Below are 17737 nucleotides of genomic sequence, written 5' to 3' on the forward strand. Positions count from 1 at the left end.
TTTCATCCATCTGAGGTCGATAAAATGAGTACCATTAAGTTGGGTAACAAGAAATAGCTGTTATTCAGCGCCAAGATACCAACGGGTGAACGTGTGCGTTACAAATACACGTTAGGTTTTAACTATAACATTACTTTAACCTTTGGTTTTTTTAGTGAATGTCTAAGGTCTCTTTTTTTCCTTTCACAAAAACTTATCTTTATCGCACCTAACTATAATGTTACTTTAATCTTTGGGTTTTTCAGTGAATTTAATTTAAAAAAAAAAAAAAATTAACAAATTAATATTTTGTTACAATACATTAAGCAAACACCCTGCCTGCATCCAGGCCCTTTGGCAACCCCACGCTGTGCACAGCCTTTCATCATGTGCAGCGTGGGGCTGGCTGCATGGCCTGGCTTGCAGCCCAGCCCTATGTGCAACTCCCAACTGGCAGCGACCAACCCCACGCCACACACAGCCTTTGGTCATGCCCAAGGTTAGCCACAGAGCCAGTCTTGCAGCCAGGCCCAGTTTCCAACTCCCCGCAGGCAGCCTACCCCACGCTGCACATAGCCTTTGGCAGTGGCATGTTGGCTCCAGGGCTTGGTATGTGTGGGGTGCAGTGTGCTTCAAGCGGAGGTTGGCCAATTCCCCATCGTGCGCGGCCATAGAAAATTAAATATTACTTTAAGTTACAAAAAAAACTAGAAATTCACTGGGAATAAAAGACAAAGATTAGAGAGACATTATATTTAGGTTCAGATTTTAAACACACAAAACTACAGAAATTCAGCAGTTAAAATTAAAGTTATCTGAAGAAACTATAACTCATGCCCCAAGGTAACGATAACTAAAGCCCCCGCCATGCGCTGCTAATTACCGAACATATTACGGCAGTCATTACATCTATGAAACATCATTGGCAATACCAATGCAAAATTTGCCAAACATTGATGAGAATACTGTTCCTGGCGGGAGCACAAGTAATCTTTGCCTTTCAAGGCACAAGTTCTAGTTTCTTGAGATAACTATAACTAGTTGTCAATCTGGCAGATTGTTGTCTATGCTTCTTTCCAAGGCAACCATCTGATATAGGCAGATCAGGAAGTTATTGTCTTTTTAGATGCTGGGCTTGCCCATTGCCAATAAGGTTTGCTTATTCCCTATAACTCCCCCATTAGATCTTTTCTGGAAGAATGACAGCTTCTGATGTTGCTACTGCTGCATCAACGAGTATGGTGTTTGAAGCCACTGCTCCTTGTTATTGTCAGCAACAAAGGTGTCAATACATCACAAATTTAAACAAAACAAATCTCCATATTATCTCCAACGGCACACATACCAGAAGAAATACGCAACTACAGGAAGAAACAGAACTTTGAGACCAGACAAACAGATACCTATGTTGACAAAACAGGTTTCACACCTATACTCCCAAAACCAGCGGTGACCAACATGTACAAGCCAGACTATGAAGCCGAAACAGAATATGTACAAGATTCCGATTTAGAGTCACTATATCTAAAATTCTTCTTTGAAGCTTTGAAAAATCTGCGACACTTCAGTTCTAGTTTGATCACCCTTTTGTATACTCCACCGTCAATTAATTACCACGAATAGAAATGACAAAAACGGTTATGAAGTCCTTTATAACTAAATAGTTAAACCTTCTATTGGATACTACGTGAAACTTCCTGGATAACTTGTGTCAGTAATGAAACCGGATATATATTCTTTGAACCAATCATTAGTCATGTCACTATTTCAGTTTAGGCCTGTGACCTATTGTGCACATTAAGTGATGCTAGCTTTTAAAAGAAGGTCAGCGTCCACTACAAGTTTCAGTGAACGGTGGAGGAACTATGCATGCTCTTATTTTTTGGGGCTTTCAGGTCTGTGTGGCATGCAAATCTAGTGACAGGGAAAGTAAAATTTTCTCTTTTCATTATCAATGTAAGTGAATCAAAACCTAATTTTTGCTCCTCTGTATAAACTGATTAATGAGTGGACCTAGCAGCGGATGAACAAGCATGCAGAATAAGTCGAGCCACAAAAACATAAAATGACAATCTTCAAACGCTAGGGCATTAGGAAAGAAAGTAAGAATTGGCGAACTGATTTGAAGGTCTTTCATTTAACCAAAGAATCCAGACCATTGCATTATCCTCTCAACATCAAATAATGGCGTGTCCAAACAGTGTACACTTGCAGGGGAGGGGTGCTAAACACCCCCCCCCCCCCAGCTCCCCTTATCTATTTAGCTTAACTTACATATGGGAACACTTGGTATGATGAGCCAGACCAAGGACAAAGACTTACTTCACTTATCATGAAAGCAAGTACAAATTGTGAAAAAAGGGACACAGAAGGTAAGAGGTTCAAAGTTCATCTGGATGTGAAATCTGACCAACGTTAGGCAGATGTATTTCTTTTTTATTTATTAAATCAAAAAGGAGAACACTTGTCACCAGGCCTTCAATGCACGCAACTTGGATTTTTCCAAAAGCCAAGCTCAATTCCTTGAGATTGTAACAGAAAGGGATAAAGGTCTACACATTAAAGTCTGTAGTACTGTTACCAACCACTGCTGTCTCCTGCACATTAAAACGTCACAATATCTTACCTAATTTCAGCTTCACTGCATCATTTGCATGGCATTTGAATTCTGCCAACGTCTTCTCCATATCATTGAGTCCTAGGGAGTAAATAGTAAACAGACTGTTCAATTGTAAAATACTTAAACTGAATCTTTAAGTTTTTCAAAAATAGACTGCTTTATACCATGTAAACACACAGCATTGAAGGTTAGGAATACTGATAGCAATTTATAGTGGAACATTGATGGGAACATTAACAGCTGTATTCTTTATTTTCAAACGAGTTTAAAATGGAATTACTGTCAAGGGCTGGCTAATGAACACGAGGAAAGCACCAACTGCAGTAAAACAAATACATTTCTAACAAAGGATAAGACATGGGGCTCAACCTTGTCGCAAGAGGTGTAAGTTTGTAACTTATGTTTGCATGGGAATGCGGAACTAGTCTCTCTTTCACGCTTTTTGGTTTGAATAGAAAAAAGGTTCAGCTGTCTCACAAGAGTTACACCATACATATGTAGAAAAAGGCTATAGGTCTGCCCACTTTAGTCATTAGTGACTTTAGTATTCACTTTTTGATCAACCACATTGCAGACACTGTATTTTTTTTATAACCATCATTCCAGACGTATGGAGTATTATTACTATTGAATCAAGCTGGTACATTTGTACATGAAGTGATCAGTCCAAACACAGAGGAGACCATCTTTACTCAGACAGTACCCAAGCTGGAGCCTGCTGGGGTGACAGGAGCTCATACTTCTACCACACCCTCTGCTGAGGCAGGCGCATGCAGCACATTGGCAAGCTCTGTAGATGCTACCTTTGCTGAGCGAGGAGTAGCACATACACAAAAAAAGACAAAGGGCGTGATGCGCTGGGTAGCAGCAGTGTAGATGTGGAGGCCATGTTACAATGATAAAGTTGGACATGTAAACTGGGCGGCAAGATTTTCATCCTCTTTTTTCTCCTAGACACGCAAGAGTATTTTTTTTTTTTTGGGTCAGCATGCGACTAGCTTAGAAAATGGGCCAAACATTATGCATTCAATAAAATAAAGCTATCAGGCATTACTTAGGTGATTTTCCATTCATAAAGGCCAAAATTAATACATAATTATGAATTTGAAAAATTGGATTTTACAGCTAGGGATGCTGTCCCAACGTTTTCAACTTTTTTTTTCTTTAAAAAAAAAGTTATTTTTTCCTCATCTCACCAAAAGACACCTGCAGATTTAACAAGCAGTCATGCTTTACATCTGGGGGCCTCTCGCCTAACTGCATTTGCCTAGGTTGGCCCGACCTGCCCCGGGTAGTAGAGGCTTGATGTAATCATAGGACCCGGGGGGGGAGACCATCAATTAAAAAGTTAGCAAATCGCAAGTCCCGGCCCCAGCGTAGCAGGGGATGCCAGATGTTAAGCGAGGTTTCTTTGCTCCCTTGTTCTAGGCGTGCCATACCCAACGAGGCTTTAAGCCAGCCCTCTCTGTTCGGGGGAGTCGAGTCTTTCCACTTTATACAAATCTCCCTCCGAGCTAGCAATACAAGGTATAACAGCCCCCTATGAATCTGTGATAACACCCCGTTAGTAGAGTCGTTACCCCCAAAAAACACCAGATGGAGATTAATATCGATGTTGGTTTCAAAAATGTCCGATAGAGAGTCCCCCACATCTTTCCAATAAGATCTTAGCTCCGGACATTCGAAAAAGATGTGGATATCGTCCACATTTGGTAATTTACATCTAGGGCATTTGTGGGGGGCAGTGAAGCAAACTTAGTTATCTTAGCCGGGGTGTATTAGAGTCTATTAAGAACAAAAAGAGGATTCTTTTTTAAACTAGCTGGTTTGATATGTTTATAAAGTAGTTTAAAGGATGGCTCAAAGAAGTCTTCAATATTATGGGCAAGGGGTGAGTGATTGCAAACCGATGATTGAGGAGGAATATCCAAATCGTCTGCTTCAAGAAGCCTTGTATACCACAAGGATATTTCTTTCTTTTTAGGCTGGACATTTTGCAATAGCCGCTCAAGTTTCCAATTCCCAGAGGTTTCACCCACTTCTGCCTGGTACCATGATTTGAGTTGAAGATACTTGAACTTAGAGAGTGTGGGGCCTATCTTAGCTCTTAAGACCTCCCATGGAAGAATCCCATCTGCGTCCAACAAATCAGACCATTTAGCCACACTAGCTCTCTTAATTGGTATCGCCAGGCTATCACCAAAGCAGAGTAGGGTCCCGGGGGAATCCCATATGGGAGCAAAATCAGAGAAATATCCAATACCCCATCTGCGTCTCACTTTATACCATGTCGCTAGGGCGGCCTCAAGGACCTTAAGACGCACACGTTTAAAGAATCTTGGGGCCCAAACTTATATAGAAACTACGTTTTCAACTTCGAGGTAAATACATTGTTTATAATTATTCTTTTCTGCAGTTTTCAAAGTCTGATAGGAAAAGCAGTTTTAGTTTCTTATTTTTGAATGATGGCAAGACACTGACATTTCTTTAGCTTTCTAGGCTATATGCATACAAATCTTTATAATAATTTTTTATAATGAAAAAAACCGAAGGTTAAAGTGACGTTCTAGTTTGGTGACCTGTTTCATAACATTTTTGACAACACTGATGAGATCTCAAATGACATCATTAAAAGTGTGTTAGTTTATTTCACAGTTTACATAGTGGTGGGTAACTACAGATTACTTTTCTACCTAATATTGTACAACCCGTGTCTGGCTAATAAATGTAAATGTGTACAAAACATATGAACTCCTAATGCGTTGTAGGTCTGTAGAGGTATTGAACATGTTATACATTTTTGTACTGAAGAGCAACTGTGCAGATGACAGTTGAAGAATTGTGTTCAAGCATGCTCCACACACGTTTTCTGGCTCTGGAGAAATGTTTCCAACATAGAATAGATTCTACATACTACAGCCTCGAGTTATTAGACAGAATCGTCTCGGCATAACAATTTCTACATAACAAAAACTGTGCACCAGGTACTAACCTATGTACATGTGCTTGTTTTGCTTCAAAAGCTGGGCTGTCTGTAAAGTATTCACCACAGTATGAAAGAGGCATTAGTATAATCTTTAGCACCTTGAGACCTTGGTTATTTTAAGTGAAGTGTATTTTTTTTATTTTTTTTACCAGTGTTGCAGAAAGTGTACACTGTTCTAAAGGATACTTTCATAATTCTCTGTGGTGTATTTCCCATGAGAGTTTCACTGTCTGCAAACAGTGGTACAGAGAAAAGTCTCCATAGAGTAAACACTGTTTACAATATCCACATTTCTACCCATTATCATAATTTCTCAATATAGGTTCAGTGACTGTGAGGAGGTCGATACAAATAAAAACGGTCTGTAGTAGGGTACATATTTTGTAACAGATGTTGAGTATCTTGAGCAACTTGGCTCTCTCTGAATAGTTGTATACATGTTGAACATAGTGTGTAATAAGGGTTTCCCCAAATATCTAGGATTCATTGGTAATGTGAACTAGGCTACCTGTGAAGCATATGGTATAGGGTCAGTGTTGCGCATAACATGTTTTACACACCCAAGGGAGTTGTATCTGTGATGGCATTAATGATGCTTCATATTATTCTGAGCTACTTTGTACTTACATTCAGATCTCTTATTCCATACTAGTTTACAGAGTAATGTGTATAAAAGAAGCTTGGATGATGTCATGAGTAATGTCATAACATGTCATGAGTGATGTAATAGGCGAGGTCATAAGCAGTGCATGGGAGGGGCCAAGTTAACTGGTGATTTTTTTTTCTTCCCCTCAGTTTAAACAAATGCTGTCACTGATAAATTACCCCGAACTACTAACGTTACTTTAACTTTTGTTTTTTCATTGAACTTCTAGGAGGTTTTTTTTAATTTAATGTCAAGTAATATTTTATTAACATGTGTAAAGCCAACCCCCCCCCCCATGCAGCCAGGCCCTGCGTCCAACTCCCCACAGGCACCCACCCAGAGCCAGCTAGCCCTACGCCATGCACAACAGTTGGTTGTGCGTGGGGTTAGCCGCAGGGCCAGTCTTGCGGGCAGTCTCTGCTTCCAACTCCTTGCAGGCAGCCAACCCCATGATGCACACAGCCTTTGGCCATGCACCCGGGGTGTTGGCACCCATTGCCGAGCCTTATTAGGCCCCGGGGACCCCATCACACAGGGCTGCATTTCATTATAAAAGGAGAGGGAGGCCGCATGATGTCCCCCCCCCCCCAGCCTTATTAGGCCCCAGGTATCCCAACCCCCGGTGCAAAGTAATTAATAGGGAGGGAGCCACATACACCCCCGCCCTTCCCAGGCCTCATAGTAGGCCCCAGGGACTCCAGGACGCTTTTATTTTTAAGGAGGGGTGTGTGTGCCGCCAAGTCAATTACAGCCCCATGGACCCCATCCCCTGCCACGGTGCCCACCTGGGGTACCCACCAACATGTAAGCCCAGCCGCATCCCTGCATGATATAGGAGCCAGTATTCCTCTCGCCCGGAGGAAGCCGCTATTTACATTGCATCGGGCGCGAGCAATATGTGTTCAGCTTCCCTGCCCGCATCAGTGTGGGCAGGGAAACAAAATTTACTCTGAGCCGGCGGGAGCATTTTGAAAGTTCCTGCCGGGTGGGATCAGACTTTGTGTTTGCTCCAGTTTGGCAGGAGAATTTGAAAATGCGCACACTAGGCAGGAGGAAACCCAAGTTCCCCTACCTGTGCAGGAAGGGAAACTACCATGTCCCAGGGTGTGCTCCCCTAGACACAGTATGTGAGCCAGCCCTATTGGATGGGGTCCTGGGGCCATTGAAGGCTCACGAAGGGCTGTCCCCTTTCTCTTTTAAATATATTTATTTGTAATTTATTTTTAGTACTGCCTTACACTGTACATTAAAAAAAATATATACATAGCAACTTATAATTAAATACTTAACCCACACCTTACTACCACTTTAATAAAGTGGTAATCAGTACGGGAAAAATATCAAACCTAATACTTACCCACATATATGGGTGAAATGCAAAATTCAGGTAAAATGTACCTAAAACCAACATGGCTGCCTTTTACCAACATGGCTGCCTTTAACTTTTGTAAAGGCTATCATTAGTCAATCACAATGACTTGTCATCTCTATATACAGCAGTACTTTGCGAAATTCCTCAAAATACACAGTGACATGACCAGCGTGCAAATCTCTAAATTTCGACTTTTTTTTATGGAAAAGTGCCAAGTCACAGAACGGGGTGGGTCAGTTAAGAATCAGTAGTTTGAGTATCTACCAGAAAGAACTTCAACGAAACTTGTTCTTCTAACGGTTACTTCTAACCGCAGATTCCTTGTGAATACATACCATAGTAGTACCTCCCCAGGTCGTGGGTCTTTGAACTGGCTCGAACCAAAAAGTCCTGCAGGACCGAATGGGCAAAATGCCTATCTCAGGCTTGACAGTCAAGTAGTGCTTCATAAACATGTACAGACAACCACATAGCTGGCTGACCAACATCCAGGACAGGTAAACTATGTGTCAACGGAAAGGTGGCAGGTGTTGGACTGGTGAAATGAGCCCTTAGGTCTTCCAAAGGCTGCTGCTTGCCCAATACGTAGCAGATCTTGATGCAGCGCACAAACCATTGAAAGGTGGTCTGCTATTGCACTGAATCGCCTTTCTTTCCCCTGGGAATCCCCACAAAAAGTGATTTATTCACAAAATGTTATTAGGTGTGATCAATGTAAAAACAGGGTGCACTCCTGGGAGCCAAACAATGGAGTCCCGCTTCCTCTTTTGAGGGATGAGGAGCAAAGATCGGCAGGAGTGTGAGAACATTTTCAAAGTGAAACTGTGTAAGCACTTTTGGCAGAAAACAAGATCAGGTCTTTAGCACTAGCTCATCTGGGAAGAATGCTGTACATGGTAGTAGGACAGAAAGAGCAAGAACCTTATTCACATGCTGAGCTGATGTTGTGGCAATCAGGAAGACAGTTTTGAGAGTCACCAGACATAATTGGCAACTGTGCATCAGCTCAAAGGGATTACACATTAAAAAATACCTAAATCTGAATTCCACTGTGGCATCAAAATGTACTTTAGTGGCAATAAATGTTGCAAATTGTTTAGAAAGTTCAACGTATCGGGTGATTTAAACAATGCATGCTGATCAGGCAACCACAAAAAAGCTGAGAGCCGACAAACAGCCTTTAATAATGCTCACAGCAAGTCCATGCTGGGCCAGTGACAAAACAAACAAAGCTTCAGACAAGGGGTCATTCAGGCGAGCCATACCAAACCACAAATTTGTCCCAAAGACTATCATACACTAACTTTATAAAAGGGCGACCAGTTGCCTAGATGACATCGGTGACCTTTGGAGGAAGGTCAAATGAGGTCAACTATGACCACTCACTCTCCAAGCAAGGAGATGTAGATTGCGAGGGCGCAGCATCCTACCTTGCTTCCGTGACAGAAGATCCTCCCAAAGTGGCAGCTTAATCAGAGAACAGATGCTCATGCTCCAGATATCAGGGCACCACTAGGATCACTTGTGTGTAATCGTTCTCGATCTTATTCAGAACTCTGGGCAAGAGACGCAGCTGTGGGAAGGCATACAGACATCCCAAGCTCCACTCAAAGCAGAATCAGTCTCAGAGAGAAAGCCTCTTTGGTAACTCCAATGTGTAAAAGTGCTGACATTGCACAATCCCAATGTGGCCAAAATACTGAGCCAGGATTTTCCACTTGATGGAAGAAGCCCTGCACCACTTACAAATATTTTACTGTCATCAGTGGTCTGCTAGGTGTCGGCGGCGAAATTAGTCAGCCCTAGCATTTAGAGACCATACTAGGTGGTTTACCACCTGAGAAATTCCTGGAAAATCCAATCACTTCCAGGGGCGTAGAGCTTCCTGGCACAGGACCCAAGAGCCCACCCAGTCCTGTTTATTGCCATAACACATGGTGGTCGCTTTGTCCGCGAGCACCTACACCAGTCTTCCTCAGATGGTGGGCAGGAAGGTCTTCAACGTCAAGCAAATCTCCAACTCTAACCAATCTATATGGAATTATGCTTTCGCCTGAGACTCAAGGCCTCTAATATCCGCCTTCCCAGGTGGACTTCCCAACCCAGAAGCGATGACTCTGTTAACACTGCCTAATGTGGGTGGAGTAAGAGAGGCTTCTGCCACTTATCGCCATTAAAATCCAGCAGCCTCCAGATGTTTTGCAGTCCCCACTGAAACCTGGATACAATTTAACATGTCTCACTGGTGTAGTGACCTCTGAACCTTCATACCCACTGCCGAGCCTGCGTGCATCACCAGAAAGATGCAGGAGGCCAGCAATCCCACCCACCTTAGTCATCTGCACTGAGACCCAGCAAAGAGTCTGAAACAACGATATTGTAGACTAAACATACTGGAGACCCTGCCCTAGGGGAAAGGCACAAAATTGTATAGTATCCAGAATGGCTCCAATGAAAAGGAGCGCATATGAAGGAGTCAGGAGTGACTTTGACATATTAACAGTAAACACCATCTATGTTAAAAGAATCGCAGTCGTCTGGAGGTGGTTGACGACTGCCTGGAGCAAACAAGCCTCGAACAGCCAGTCGTCGAGGAAGGGGAAAGACTGCTACACCCGTCATATGAAAGTGAGCTGGGAACTCCACCATTACTTTCTGTAAACACCAAAGGGGCACTGATGAGGCCAGATGGGAGCACTGCAAACTGAAAATGCTCCTGGCTTACTGTAGACCTGCAGGACAATGAAATGGAATTAAGTGTCATGCATGTCAAACGCTACCATCCAGTCTCTGCAGTCTAGGGCAGAGAGGGCATAAGCTCGTGTGAGCATCTTGAATTTGTCCTTCGCAGGAAGACATTGAGAGGGTGAAGAACTAAAATAGGACGAAGGCCTTGGTCCTTAGCCGGAACAAAGAAGCAGCAAGAGTAATAAACAGTTCCTACTTTCGAATCTGGAACCCTCTCTAAAGCCCCTTAGACAAAATGGGCCTGCACTTCCTGCTGTTGGATGGACGTGTGCACCATGCTCTCTGACACGGAATATTGTGTAAGAAGTCATGACCACCTGGTACCTGTCGATGGCAATGAGCAAACTGCCTTTTGACTGACAGTCCTGAACATAGTTCCACCAAACTGCCCAAGAGGGCACCTTGGAGGCCTTTGTAAAAAAAGCAATAGAGTTTCTGTAGGTGCCTGACAAGGTTGGAGGACTTCGTAAAACGTCTCCACATCCATTGTCGGAAATTGTAGTTCTGCCACCTTCTGAATAATCACAGTAAAGGAGGGAGGAGAAATTAGGCCAGTCTCTGAGGCAGAGTCCAGGTCACTGGCATCTAGTAATCCCCAATACCAATAGGTCTCCTCTTGTTGGGGTAAAATCATCACCTTATTCAAAATAGTCATCGTCTGAATCCGTACCAAAAAGATTGTGCAAAGTCAGGGCTCTGCTGATGGTTAGGGCAAGGTATCAGAATAGGATAAGTTGCCGGATGGCTGAGCTCTGGTGGGATCAGGGTGTGGCCTCAGGCAAAGTCAGGGCGAATTCATCTCAGAGTGAGAGTACAATGTGTTGATTGTACTCCCCTGACATTAACAGTGTAGATGCAGAGGGGAACCGCACAGCAGGTGACACTAGAATGGAAGTCAGCAATGAATCGGGTTTGACGGGCAGAGACAGCACAAAGAGAAGAACTACCAGCAGAAGTCTAACTGGAAGCCGAAAGGATCCTTTGGGGCCCAAATGCTCGCCAGAGGGAACTGATAATGTGCCAAAAATATGCAGCATGTCATCCACCTACTGCATCGTCGGTGCAACAGAAATTTGGGGTACAGCAGGACTCCGCATGGAATTGGCTACAATGGAGGTTCAGGAGTGGGACCAGGGGCATATTGATTCCATTACATCTTCTCTGGAGTTCGCAAGAATGAGCCTATTCCCGCTTAGATTTCTTGAGTCTATTTGGACTTGCTCAAACTTCAACCGCAATGAAGATCTTCCGCAGGAACAACTTTGGGTGTAGGCACAGCACCTTCCCTTTAAATTCAGCCTGTCAAGCATGGCCTTCTGGTTTATCTGGGCAAAGTCCTATGAGGCCCTGAAGTCTCATCTAGGCACCAGAGATACACCTCTTGAGGGTCTGTCACAGACATCCATTTGCAGCAGTCCCCCACACTGTTTAAACCCTACTGTCTTGGTAGAGGAGATCTTGAAGAAAAAAAAATTCTGTCAAGAAAAAGTCTTGAAAAATCTAAGGAGTAGCTCCAGATCCACGTCTGAAGGCATGAAGACATTAGGGTGAACATGAGGTGCTTATATGAAGCTCAGTCCTTCACTTCCAGAGCGGAACTGCATTGGCATGGAGCCACATGATGCCACCTACTGGCACACAGAAGTATGCTTTAAAGGTTCCTGCTCCAATCGGATACCTGGGGAATATTCACATGGTGAGGTATTTGCATTTAAAAGTATCCATTAGAAGGAGCAAGTTCGTGCTCAGAGGTGCAGAGGGTTGTTAATCAGGACTGAATAAAAAAAGAAGGAACTGGAACAGCTGCAGAGCCAGGCTACATGTAGTGGCAATTTAGGCGTTTTTTGGGACTGTCTTTCCATTCGGTCAATCTGAACAACCATTAGCTCGCAAAGCTAATTAAAATGAAGGGAAGTTCATCAAAACCCATTTACCATTTGTTTTTCATAAAAACGGACAGGTAAACAAGATATTTTGGGGCTGTATTTATATTTGAACATCAGAAAAGGCATTACATTACAATAGCGTAGGGTCGCAAGACTGGCATTTTTTGATAACCATAAATGGAACTAGATTAATAAAATCATACCCTTGGTGCAGTGAGGGTAGGGGGAATTTCTAGCATAATTGCGTTTCAGACTGGTAAAAACACTACTCTCTACTATTTTACGTTCAAACCTGAAAGGGGCAAAAGCAGAGCTGCCAGGTGGCTGCAAAGCATGTGTGACACATTCTTGACATTTTACGCTTTTAGCCATAAGCCCTTTGGGTTCTTAGTTTTTTAAGCCCATACTTGCAAGTCCAAGAACTCAATCCACTATTGCATAAAAAACTTAGAACTAGTTGTCAAGTTGCCCACTTGCCAGGCATGTACACGTTTTTCATACTTCCAAATAAAAGGGCTAGACACAAGCTTGTGTGTTTACAAGTATGCCTTCTCGCATCATCTTGGTATTTTGTGACATGATTAAGCTACTTTTCCAATGTCCTCCTGTGAGCTTTTGTACAACTGTTTACTGGCTGAATGAGACTCAGAACTTTAATGCACGGCCCACTTGATGTACTTGTAGCGATATGAAGGAAGAAAAATCAGGCAACTTGCTGTGTGCAGAAATAGGTTTTACCAGAGTTGCTGCATTCTGAAATAAAGCATTACTGACCTGAATTAGGTTGTGTCATGCCAAGCTGGGCTAACTCAATGTTCTTTAAAGTCTCTTCAAACTCTGACTGCCAGGGCCCCTTTCGTTTCCACCTCAGGATCCAGCCCACAACCAAACTGGTACCAAAGCATTGCCAGACCAACAGATCATCAGCAGTGGTATATCGCCCTCCATCAAGGTTTCCCTTGGTCTCAAGTTCCAGGTCTCAGCACCCACCAGATCTTTCGCAAACTCAACCGTCACAATTCTTTCACTTTGTCATGCACCAAACTGTTTAAGGGTGCCACAGCTTACATTGGGTTCAGACTTCCACTGTTCTCTCTACCCTTCGCCATTACAACCTCATCTTCTTGGGGCCCCTCAATTTTCACATGGTTCCATTGCACCTCAAATTCTCAGGGTCCCATCTTTGAGATAGTAGTCATGTTTCAAAAAAAGATCACTGGCTGTGCTTCTGGTTTCTCTATTTTAAGCATCCAGATAATCCCCTTCATGAAAAAGTCTCAAATGAAGGGTCTGAATTGAAACCCTTGGTGTGACTCGTCCACAGGCAGACACTACTGCTACACTCTCTGGTCATTTTAGACCAGATGCCAGATATTCAATTCAGACAGGCCACCTTAAGCCCAGTCTCTGTCATAATCATACTCTATGATCCATCCCAGTCAGTCCACCAACTGGCCGAAAAGCAAACCAACTCCACTCCTCCATATGAGCTAACATCCTTGCACTCCTTCCACACCTCAGCCAGGACAGCCACTTACAGCACAGTGTGAGTCATTGCACCTGCATTTGGGAACTGTAGCACCTTACTTGCTGATTCAAGGCTCAGCCATGGTCTCTCAGCCTCAGATTCGTCCATACAGCCACACTGCAAATCGGGAATTAGGAGGTGGGGATTATTTTCGGGCTGCAGCTGTTTTCTCTGGAGGCCAGGTCCAATTCTGTGCCATTGTCGGTTTATTGTCACCTTCATCCAGACCATTTCAGACAGAGCACTCGGATAGCCTTCTTCGCGCTAGTGGTGCTATTTCGCCACCAGCCTGGGGGATGATTCCACTCTCTGCTACAGCTGCAGTTCCACCAGAATCATTGGTAAAGCCAATAGGTCTTGCCTGTGCAAGAGCTACTGGCATTTGCCATTTAGTTTTAGCCAGGTTGTACACCAGCGTGGCTGTTGTTCAGTCTGGCTAAAGCTTAGTGGCGTCGAAGGGGTTGTACACCAGCGTGGCTGTTGTTCAGTCTGGCTAGAACTTAGTGGCGTGCTGTAGACCGGCATGCCAGAGTATGGTTGCGTAGCATAGAGTGGAGCAGTTTCAGAGCAGATTGGAGTGGTGGTGTAGAATTGAGTGGCATTAATCTTGTGTAAGGCATGCAGAATATGCAAACAGTAGTCCCTGGCTAGGAAACAAGTTTGATATGCCACAAAGTATGCCTCGCCTCTGATGGAAAACACAACACCCTACTGAAAGACACCCATTTTTCGAAAGAGCATAGTATGTGGGAACCTATTAATACGATTAATGCTGGAGGGGGGCGTGGCCAAGCAGGCTACCATGGCGGTTGCAGCTTGCTAGGGCTCCGCGATCGGGCCAGCAGATCGACCGCTACCAGACGTTGCTCCTGCCCGCAAACACAGCTCCGGACGCCGGAACGGGTCTGGAATTCGCCGATGCGGTGCTCCGGCGCCTAGCAGGGGAGTTGAGCAGCGGCGGCTAAGAAAGTGCCGGGCTGGGGCTCGTAGCCGCAAGATGGCAGCGGGCGGTCTCGGAGATCCGCGCTAGAGTGTGCGGACGAGGACCCTGGTACTGGCTTCGCCAGCGACCTTCCCCACGGAGCACACGTGACGCACCAGCAGCATCCGCACAGACATTTGTGGTGGCAGAGTCTCATATGATCCCTGAGCGCGCGTCCATCGCCGGACTGGGCTCGGCGCGAAGACAGCAGGCAGCCATCTTGGGAGCGGTGCGAACCCTGCGCAGGGACAAGCTCCGGCATTGAAGTGGTGCGGCAGTGCTGGCTGGGGATGACACCTCTCCAGTGTGGTGCCTTACAACCACGGTGGTGGCGGTGAGTGCACGGCTGGCGGTGAGCCCTGGTGTGTCCCGGTGTATGGTCGGGGCGCCTGACTTCAAGATGGCGCCCGACTCGTTACCGAGTTGACGGAACTCAGAGCAAGAGGCTGGGGGAGGATTGTGCTAACAAGTGTGGAATGAGCTGTGCTCCCCTCTCCTCGGACCTGTGAGGTCCCATTCGGCGGAGTGGCACAGGATTGGGCAGCGGTCTGCATCTAGTCTGGTGGTATGACCCCTGCAGCTGTGCGCAGAAACACCTGAAGGGGTGCCGGTCTCTGGTGGTGACAAGACCGTAGACGGAGTGGCCCCCCCCCCATCTCTTGGGGGCGAGTTGTCCCGCGTAAATCGGCGGAAGGGCATGGCTCACTGCATTACCCCAGCTGCAGCAATGGGGAAACCTAGAGGGACCCAACAAACGGCGGTTCCCGAGATGGCTCCGGAGAAGATACCCAAGACCCAAACGTGGGTGAACGCAACAGAATCACAAGCCGAGCCCTCAATCTCCACCAAGCTGGATCAGGTACTCGCCGCTATCGAACTTTCCAGAGTCTCTATGGAGGAGCGGCTCGGGACACTAGCGACAGACATTAGCCTTATCCGCGACGATCACCAGAAACTGGCGGATAGAGTGAAAGACGTAGAGAAGACGATAGCGGACATACAACCAATGGTCGTAACGCACCAGAAGACACTGCAGGAGGTTCTACACCGCCTCACCATCCTGGAGGGGTGTACGGACGACTTAGAAGGACGCTCGAGACGCTGCAACATCCGCGTACTGGGTTTACCCGAAGGAATTGAAGGTGCGAACCCACTGCAATACCTGGAAACGTGGGTGAAATCCTTCACTCCAGAAAAGGACCGCTCAGCATTCTTTTCCATGGAGCGGGCCCACAGGGTCCCGGCCCGCAGACCACCTCTAGGGGCGCCCCCAAGGCCGATGTTGGCAAAGTTCCTGCACTTTCGGGACAGGGACGCGGTGCTGCGCGCGGCACGGGTGGCGGGCACCCTGCAGGTCGACATTCAGCGGATCATGGTGTTCCCGGACTATGCAAGAGCAGTACAACAACAGTCCTCATTCCTGAACGTGAAACGTCGACTCCGTGAGAACACTATCCAATACTCTTTGCTCTTCGCGGCTCGCCTCAGGGTAATCTATGCCGGTTCCACTGTATTTTTCGCCACTGCCACGGAAGCACAGGATTGGGCGGACCGGCACTGCACATGACAGTCCAGGGCAGAAACCGCAAGAGACCCGCACCCTAAGCTGTCACAACCCAGGAGGCGTTCCCAGAGGCGCCCACGTAGTGGTGCGAATGGCGGATCCAGATCACGCACCCAGGACTCTCCTGATTTGGAGCAGATTGTGAAAGAACGGAGGGAGGCCCTGCAAGTAGTGATCGATCTGCGAGAGTCCCCCCCAGACGGACGACATAGACCGACCTCCGCATATCTTTACCTCCGAGGGGGGAGAATGAAAGCGATGGGACGGTGTCAGGGGAAGACTCTGTGATGCCCCCCCTGGTCACTCCTCAGACAGCGGACCTCTTCCTTGATAAACAATCAAGATCTCATGTGAAGTGAGGTGGGACTACCGAGACTGGCATAGAGATAAGTACACCCCAATTCCACACACTGACTATAGTCATTCTTGCCAACATTGGACACAGTACGAGCAACGTCCATTGATCCTACTATTGGCCCGATTCGCATTTGACCCTGCATGCACACACCGCCGCCCCCATCATATATTGTTGCACCCCCCCTTAATAGGGTACGCAGGTTTGGACGCTTCGCTTCTGGCGATGGGTCCTTGGTATTGGGAATGTTTCCCGACCCCAATTGTACAGTTTGTTTCCCCAGTTCAGCAATATCCCTACCCCCCGCTTGGAATGAGACAGATCCGGACGCTCACCACATATGGCCAAACAGCGTTGTGGGGTACAGGCACCCTCATTCAACTAGACCGACCGAGCTTAATGCACCCCAACAGGCACAGTCCCTGCTCATTGCGTGCAGATACTGAGACATGGCACCGAATACATCACGCACTGATGTTACCATCCTCACCCTAAATGTTAGGGGGCTTCACACTCCGCGCAAGCGATATGCTGTATACTCGTATGTGAAACGTCACAATACCCCGATTGCTTTCCTACAGGAGACGCATTTCATTTCAAAGGAGGTGGGGAAGCTACAGTCAAAATGGCGGGTACCATATGCGCCACAGCTTATTCTGCGTATGCACGGGGGGCACGGATCTGGGTACGACCGGGAACCCCTTTCCAGGAACTTCGGAGGGTGGTAGATAAAGAAGGCTGATATGCACTACAGGCAGTACTTCTTGGTAGCATTTACGCCCCCAATGTAGAACAAGACAAATTTTGGGATCTCACCGGGGTCCTCGCCCCATTTGCTTCAATACCCTGGATCTTGGGAGGAGACTATAATTGCACGCTCGACCTAAACCTAGGCCGTTCGCACCCCCCTGCGGCGCACTCACCGGCTCACAGGCAGACAGCTAGATTTCGGGCTTGAGTTACACACTGGTCACTCACCGACGCGTGGCGACTGCGCCACCCCCAGACCAGATTGTACTCCTTCCATTCCATCCCGCATAACTTGCGCGTCCGTCTTGACCGATTCTTATG

The 17737-nt window shown here is 46.0% G+C and overlaps 1 protein-coding gene across 5 annotated transcripts in view; it reads right to left on the minus strand.

The window, feature by feature from the left end:
* Positions 1–17737, minus strand: part of HAT1 (histone acetyltransferase 1) — a 241655-nt gene that overhangs the window by 191061 nt on the left and 32857 nt on the right. For all 5 annotated transcript variants that reach the window (XM_085645300.1, XM_085645299.1, XM_085645297.1 and 2 more), the window contains one exon: positions 2606–2677. In XM_085645300.1, coding sequence (XP_085501426.1) covers positions 2606–2677 — 72 coding nt within the window. The remainder of the gene's footprint in view (positions 1–2605; positions 2678–17737) is intronic.

Source organism: Triturus cristatus, chromosome 3_1 (assembly GCF_964204655.1).
Source record: "Triturus cristatus chromosome 3_1, aTriCri1.1, whole genome shotgun sequence".
Taxonomy (NCBI): Eukaryota; Metazoa; Chordata; class Amphibia; order Caudata; family Salamandridae; genus Triturus; species Triturus cristatus.